Source organism: Corticium candelabrum, chromosome 8, assembly GCF_963422355.1.
Source record: "Corticium candelabrum chromosome 8, ooCorCand1.1, whole genome shotgun sequence".
Taxonomy (NCBI): Eukaryota; Metazoa; Porifera; class Homoscleromorpha; order Homosclerophorida; family Plakinidae; genus Corticium; species Corticium candelabrum.
This window is the reverse complement of record NC_085092.1, coordinates 8,205,045-8,212,544: the sequence shown is the minus strand read 5'-3', so window position 1 is coordinate 8,212,544 and position 7,500 is coordinate 8,205,045. Positions and strand designations below refer to the sequence as shown.

The window sequence follows — 7,500 nt, the reverse complement described above, 5'->3', positions numbered from 1 at the left end:
CAGCCAGTCTGTCTGTCCGTCTGTCTGTCTGTCCATTTGTCTGTCTGTCTGTCCATTTGTCTGTCTGTCTGTCTCTCTGTCCGTTTGTCTGTCTGTCTGTCTGTCTGTCTGTCCTAACTCACTTGTCACCTGTTAATGTTTCATCTGTTTGTTAGACTTAGAGAAGATGCCCTTGCTTGAAGTTCAGCCGTTTGTTCCACCAGTTGCTGTCAACCAGAATGTTCTCACACGAGAGGATGAGACAATGTTGGACTTTACAATGCATCGACTCGCTGAACGAGTGAGTCACTCAACTCTTACTTCTATTGGTCATCACGTGACTTCTTTATCAATAGGTGAGAGTAAGAAGCATACAAACAATACCATTGTTTGAGGATTATGACAAAGTTCATATTGGAAGTGTGTCACGTTCTCAGGTGATTACTGAGTTGATATTTAAATGAATCCGTTTAATACAATAGTTTAGTGTATTATGAGATGCATCTCTCCAATACAATAATCTAAATGTGGTGTGAGATGCATCCCTCCAATACAATAGTTTAATGTATTGTGAGATGCATCCCTCCAATACAATAATCTAAATGTATTGTGAGATGCATTCCTCCAATACAATAGTCTAGTGTATACTGAGATGCATCCCTTTAATACAATAGTCTAGTGTATTGTGAGATGCATCCCTCCAATACAATAGCTAGTGTATTGTGAGATGCATCCCTCCAATACAATAGTCTAGTGTATTGTGAGATGCATCCCTCCAATACAATAGTCTAGTGTATTGTGAGATGCATCCCTCCAATACAATAGTCTAGTGTATTGTGAGATGCATTCCTCCAATACAATAGTCTAGTGTATTGTGAGATGCATTCCTCCAATACAATAGTCTAGTGTATACTGAGATGCATCCCTTTAATACAATAGTCTAGTGTATTGTGAGATGCATCCCTCCAATACAATAGCTAGTGTATTGTGAGATGCATCCCTCCAATACAATAGTCTAGTGTATTGTGAGATGCATCCCTCCAATACAATAGTCTAGTGTATTGTGAGATGCATCCCTCCAATACAATAGTCTAGTGTATTGTGAGATGCATCCCTCCAATACAATAGTCTAGTGTATTGTGAGATGCATTCCTCCAATATAATAGTCTAAGAGATACATACATGTACCTCCATCAAATAAAGAGACAGACTGTTTGAACCCTCAGCATCATCATTATCTCTTATTTCAGTTCCACCGTGTGTTGAGTGAACTCGAACTCAGCAGTCTGGTGAGCACACACGAATTCAAAGTCATATACAAACGATTCAACGTGCAAGTAGGCGGAAAAGACGACGTCAACTACATCGCATTCTGTGACATGATCGACGCGTATGCACAGTTCGTGTGGCGAGAACGACTGCAATGAGAGACAGCCAAGCAATCAATACGAACACACAAAAACAACGATAAAGCGGAGTGATACACTCCAATGTCTAAGAAATCTAGATACAGAGTCGAGGTATTTGTCTAGTGTGGCCGTAGTTTGGGTCACGTGTGGTGGCTGTTATTCGTCGTCTGTCTCTTTGTTGGTTGACAATAGTAGCAGAGGGAACATTCCCAGGAAGCAGCCGATGCAAACGCCGACTACACGTCCCTGTTGATGAACAAACACTCGGTTGGTTGTTCGTACTGGAGTGTGGTTGTTTGGGTTGGGTTACAGGCTGGTGGGGTTGAACGTCAAGAACGATACACAGATGGACAGACATGTGTACAGACAGAAACAGATGGGTAAGGAAATAGACAGAAAGATAGACAGGAATATAGACAGATGATGTGAGCATAGACAGACAGACAGACGGACAGACAGACAGGTAGGAAGACAGGCAGGCATACAGACAGACAGAGAGACAGACAGACAGGCAGACAGAGAGACAGACAGACAGGCAGGCAGACAGACAGACAAACAGACAGACAGACAGACAGGCAGGCAGGCATACAGACAGACACAGAGACAGACACAGAGACAGACAGACAGACAGATAGACAGGCAAGCAGGCAGACAGAGAGAGAGAGAGAGAGAGAGAGAGAGAGAGAGAGAGACAGACAGACAGACAGGCAGGCAGGCAGGCATACAGACAGACAGACAGACAGACAGGCAAGCAGGCAGACAGACAGAGAGGCAGGCAGGCAGGCAGGCAGACAGACAGACAGACAGACAGACAGACTTAGTACAATAATTGCATACCAAATAGCTAGATAGTCTGGTTCTAGTCATCATCAGTTGTTTGGGTGATAATTGAGGAATTCGAGAGCCGAGTTTGGCTGCCATTCCCTCTATTGTCCCAGCCAACCTACACACACAACCTTACACACACACACACACACACACACACACACACACACACACACACACACACACACACACACACACACACACCAACACACACACACCAACACACACCAACACACACACACACACACACACACACACACACACACACACACACACACCAAAACACACTAACACACACACACACACACACACACACACACACACACACACACACACACACACACACACACACACACACACACACCAAAACACACTAACACACACACACACACACCAACGTCATAGCTTACCCCAATCCTGACACATCAGACACCATGTTGCCAAGTGCGGCCGCTGCCATCGTCGTAATACCAAGCGATGCTCCAATACTAATATCAATATACTCACCCTGTCAACACCAACACACAATCACCCTCCCAAACTGTCACAATAACAACACCACTCAGTCACAACTAATAACCACAAATTATTGAATTCAATTTTCATAAAATTAATAAATAAATAATTTATAATTTATATTTATTAATTTAATATTATTAAATTAATTTATTATATTTCATTAATATTAATTTAATGCGTGTGTTCATGCGCGCGCGCGTGTGTGTGTGTGTGTGTGTGTGTGTGTTTGTGCGTGTGTGTGCATGTGTGTGTGTGCATATACACATGTGTGTTTAGGTACACGTGTGTGTGTGTGTGTTAATTTATTGATATTAAATTAATGTATTATATTTTCTTAATATTAATTTAATATTAATTTTATTAATCTTTGATTAATTTATTAATTTAATAATATTAATTATTTTATTTTATTTTATTAATATTAATTAATTAATTTTTGATTTATTTATTAATTTGATAATATTAATTTGATAATATTAATTATGTTATTTTTATTTTATTAATATTAATTTAATATTAATTTTATTAATCTTTGATTGACTTATGTGTCGTTATGCCCCTCCATAATGGGCAGGTGGGGTCTTCACCCCCATCTGGGCGCCCACCAACCCGGTAGGTGAGCCCAGCGGGGTACATGTTTCCGTGTAGTCCATACAGCGATCAATGACTAGCCAATTCGATATAGATTGCAGGCATTACGGTGACCGCGTACTCGATACAGCACGCCTAGTGGATATCAACGACCACCAGGAAAGAACCGGACGTCATTGTCAACGGACCGTTCGCCAGACCACAGAAACTCCCCAACGACTGAAACGAGTCATAGTCTCCTGGATAAAGCTAGAGAAACATGAGAAAGAAAGACAGACAAGTTTCACAATTTACTGTCGTCACTGGGGTTTGAACCCCCAAACCATGGAGTGGTAGCCATTGTCGCTAACCACTAAGCCACGGCTAATATAATAATAATAATTATTTTATTTTATTTTATTAATATTAATTAATTAATTTTTGATTTATTTATTAATTTAATATTATTGATCCATCCTATTTATTCTATTTAATTATTTTAACTTTATACAATAATTACTATATTAATGTATTATTACTGCTGTGATCATGACACAGTTGTCCACAAGTCCAAAGCCGATGAAGGGGATGCCACTAATCCCTGCCCCTAAATTTATGCAATAAACTTATCCACAATTTAAATTTCATACCAAACAGTAAGTCTCACAGCGCAACAGCTGCTTTCTTGTCGGCTCTTTCTCGTCACTTTTCACCAAACTTTCTGTGACAAAGAAGGTGGAACACATAACAATACAATTTATTATTTTATATATTTTATATAAATTTAGATGTTTTGCAGGTGTGTGTGTGTGTGTGTGTGTGTGTGTGTGTGTGTGTGTGTGTGTGTGTGTGTGTGTGTGTTGCATTCAATGAAATACAAATTAGAAAATATAAAATCATCATTTGATATCAATTAATACAAATATAAAATAAATAAATAAATAATTAAAAGAAATAAAGTATAAAAATCAAAATAATAGAAAATAAAATTTGAACAAAATATTGCATTTAATTAATTAATGTATAAAATTTCATTTATATTAATTACTACAAATATATAAATTTAAATTTGGCTTAATTAAACAGATTGCATGTCATAAAATACATTAATTAAAATATATAAAATTATTATTTAGATCAATTACTATAAAATATAAAAAATTTAAATTTGAGTAAAACGTAAACTAGTTTTGCTAATATAGAACAAAATATATAATATATGTAAATTATAAATATAAATATATGCAATATTAAATTTATATTTTATACACTGTTTGTCTGTTTTGTGTTTCTCTGTCTGTCTGTCTGTCTGTCTGTCTGTTTTGTGTTTGTCTGTCTGTCGATCTGTTTTGTGTTTGTTTGCTTTGTGTTTGTCTGTTTTGCGTTTGTCTGTCTGTCTGTTTGTGTTTGTCTGTCTGTCTGTTTTGTGTTTGTTAGTTTTGTGTTTGTCTGGTTTGTGTTTGTCTGTTTTGTGTTTGTCCGCCTGTCTGTTTGTGTTTGTCTGTCTGTCTGTTTTGTGTTTGTCTGTCTGTCTGTTTCATGTTTGTCTGTTTTGTGTTTGTCTGTTTTGTGTTTGTCTGTTTTGTGTTTGTCTGTCTGTCTGTCTGTCTGTCTGTCTGTCTGTCTGTTTTGTGTTTGTCTGTTTTGTGTTTGTCTGTCTGTCTGTTTTTGTTCGTCTGTCTGTCTGTCTGTTTTGTGTTTGTCTGTTTGTCTGTTTTGTGTTTGTCTGTCTGTCTGTTTTATTTGTCTGTTTTGTGTTTGTCTGTCTGTCTGTTTTTGTTTGTCTGTCTGTCTGTCTGTCTGTCTGTTTTGTGTTTGTTTGTCTGTCTGTTTTGTGTTTGTCTGTTTGTCTGTTTTGTGTTCTTCTGTTTTGTGTTTTCTCTGTCTGTTTGTGTTTGTCTGTCTGTCTGTTTTGTGTCTGTCTATCTGTCTGTCTGTTTTGTGTCTGTCTGTCTGTCTGTCTGTTTGTGTTTTGTCTGTCTGTTTTGTGTATGTCTGTTTTGTGTTTGTGTGTCTGTCTGTCTGTCTGTCTGTCTGTTTGTGTTTTGTCTGTCTGTTTTGTGTATGTCTGTTTTGTGTTTGTCTGTCTGTCTGTCTGTCTGTCTGTCTGTTTTGTGTCTGTCTGTCTGTCTGTCTGTTTTGTGTCTGTCTGTCTGACTGTCTGTCTGTTTGTGTTTTGTCTGTCTGTTTTGTGTTTGTCTGTTTTGTGTTTGTCTGTCTGTCTGTTTTGTGTCTGTCCGTCTGTCTGTCTGTCTGTCTGTTTTGTGTCTGTCTGTCTGTCTGTCTGTTTGTGTTTTGTCTGTCTGTTTTGTGTTTGTCTGTTTTGTGTTTGTCTGTCTGTCTGCCTGTCTGTCTGTTTTGTGTCTGTCTGTCTGTCTGTCTGTTTGTGTTTTGTCTGCCTGTTTTGTGTTTGTCTGTTTTGTGTTTGTCTGTCTGTCTGTCTGTCTGTCTGTTTGTGTTTTGTCTGTCTGTTTTGTGTTTGTCTGTCTGTCTTTTTTGTGTTTGTTTGTCCCTCTGTTTTGTGTATTTCACCTTGTCCGGCCTCCACGTTCCTGACACGTTCCTGACCAGTACGCGAAACCGGTCGGGAGCCCAAGGCCCAAAGCAAGCAGCGCCATTTTAGATCCACAACATTGTCTTATGTGCCAACCTTCTCGCGTTTGCTTCAGCGCCATCAACAAATTGCTGCGCTCTTTCACTCCAAGTTGGTTGACAAACACCCGCGCCTTTTCACCGGATGACAACGACCACGCCCCCAACGTATCACCACCTCTGCCCATCGTTCCTAGTGACCTCGTCAATAGAAGAAAGAGGCGACAACAAGAGTGTGGCGATCGCACAGAAAACATTGCTACATAGATATAAATGGAGGAAGTTATTAGTTGATCACGTGATCTTCATTGCCCGGAAGTTGACTGCTACATCGTGTGTGTCTTGCTCACTAGCTGCGATCATGCGTTTTGTGACTTTGTTTCTATTATGTGTGTCTACATGTGGCATGGGTTTGTCACTTAGCGCTGAGAATACGACAGTACGACCTGGCAACACGAGCAACTCGACGTCAGAGCCGGTACGTCGACGTGACGAGTCGTTGCAATGTAGCGAGTCGTTGTGTGTTGTAGCAAGTTGTTGCGACTTTCATTGTAGCAGACGCGTGACAGTGTAGCAAAATGTTGTGCATGTAGCAAAGTGCGCAACATTGTGTGTATGTGTCATGTCACCTACTCTGTATTGTTGTACAGATTACATCTCACTATTGCAAACTACAAGTTACAGCACTGCATCCTGTCTAACAACACAGTACAACTGAAGGTGTCTAGTCACCTTTACACGCGTGCATTTGTAGTACATGACGTGGATGTAGGCACGTGATATGTAGGCACGTGCTATGTAGGCACGTGCCTGTGTAGGCGCGTGTCTATGTAGGCACGTGCTATGTAGGCACGTGACATGTAGACACGTGACATGTAGGCACGTGACATGTAGGCACGTGACAGAAAGCATGTGACAAACAACACCTGACATGAAACACGTGATAGTAGTATCACGTGATGGCAGGCACGTGACTCTTAGTGGTTATCTAAAAAATTGCATGAGAGTGATGGTGCAGGAAGATGTTTGGCATTCCATGCATTTCACAATTTTTTGTGTCAAAATTATTCTAATCTTTAAAACAAGTTACTTTTATTAGTAAAGTTTTAGAATATTGTATATGTGGGTCAAATGAAGTCGGCAAGTCGTTCTGAATTTTACATGTTGTTTGACTTTTGTTCATGTTGCTACATGTTTACATAACTGTAGCCCCATTAATGTTGAAATTAATTTTGTACTTATTGAATTGTACAATATTATATTTAGATAATGTCTGAGATAATGTCTGTTTGTCTGTCTGTGTTTGTCTCTTTTTGATTGTCTGTCTGTCTGTTTTGTGTTTGTCTGTCTGTCTGTCTGTTTTTGTGTTTGTTTGTCTGTCTGTTTTGTGTTTGTTTGTTTGTATGTTTGTGTTTGTCTGTCTGTGTGTTTGTCTGTTTGTCTGTCTGTCTGTTTTGTGTTTTCTGTTTGTCTGTGTTATTTTGTCTGTTTTGTGTTTGTTTGTCTGTTTGTTTGTATTTGATTGTTTGTTATGTGTTTGTCTGTCTGTCTGTTTGTTTTGTGTTTGTTTGTCTGTCTGTCAGTCTGTTGTGTATTTGTCTGTCTG

The 7,500-nt window shown here is 39.0% G+C and overlaps 3 protein-coding genes across 4 annotated transcripts in view; 2 read left to right on the top strand and 1 right to left on the bottom strand.

The window, feature by feature from the left end:
• Nucleotides 1-1,406, top strand: part of LOC134183259 (uncharacterized) — a 15,092-nt gene extending 13,686 nt beyond the window's left edge. Inside the window, exons 24-26 of the mRNA XM_062650752.1 lie at nucleotides 156-280; nucleotides 336-416; nucleotides 1,230-1,406. Of these exons, the coding sequence (XP_062506736.1) occupies nucleotides 156-280; nucleotides 336-416; nucleotides 1,230-1,406 (383 nt within the window). The remainder of the gene's footprint in view (nucleotides 1-155; nucleotides 281-335; nucleotides 417-1,229) is intronic.
• Nucleotides 1,407-1,494: 88 nt separating this feature from the next.
• Nucleotides 1,495-6,148, bottom strand: LOC134183261 (transmembrane protein 65-like). Its single transcript, XM_062650753.1, has 6 exons — nucleotides 5,953-6,148; nucleotides 3,970-4,023; nucleotides 3,842-3,909; nucleotides 2,624-2,721; nucleotides 2,226-2,331; nucleotides 1,495-1,634 (listed from the first exon to the last, which is right to left on the bottom strand). The coding sequence occupies exons 1-6, from the start codon at nucleotides 6,080-6,082 to the stop codon at nucleotides 1,545-1,547; spliced, it is 546 nt and encodes a 181-aa protein (XP_062506737.1). The 5' UTR covers nucleotides 6,083-6,148; the 3' UTR covers nucleotides 1,495-1,544.
• Nucleotides 6,149-6,225: 77 nt separating this feature from the next.
• LOC134183249 (uncharacterized) overlaps nucleotides 6,226-7,500 on the top strand; it is a 10,126-nt gene continuing 8,851 nt past the window's right edge. For both annotated transcript variants that reach the window (XM_062650741.1, XM_062650740.1), the window contains exon 1: nucleotides 6,226-6,372. In XM_062650741.1, the coding sequence (XP_062506725.1) occupies nucleotides 6,256-6,372 (117 nt within the window). In that variant the 5' untranslated portion in view covers nucleotides 6,226-6,255. The remainder of the gene's footprint in view (nucleotides 6,373-7,500) is intronic.

Excerpts from the sequence above, each read along its gene's own strand:
- LOC134183261 (XM_062650753.1), bottom strand. The coding sequence starts at position 6,082 with ATGGGCAGAGGTGGTGATACGTTGGGGGCGTGGTCGTTGTCATCCGGT. Across the intron at positions 4,024-5,952 it reads GCTGAAGCAAACGCGAGAAG|AAAGTTTGGTGAAAAGTGAC; the intron begins GTTGGCACATAA and ends TCTTTGTCACAG. Across the intron at positions 1,635-2,225 it reads CCAGACTATCTAGCTATTTG|GGACGTGTAGTCGGCGTTTG; the intron begins GTATGCAATTAT and ends GTTCATCAACAG.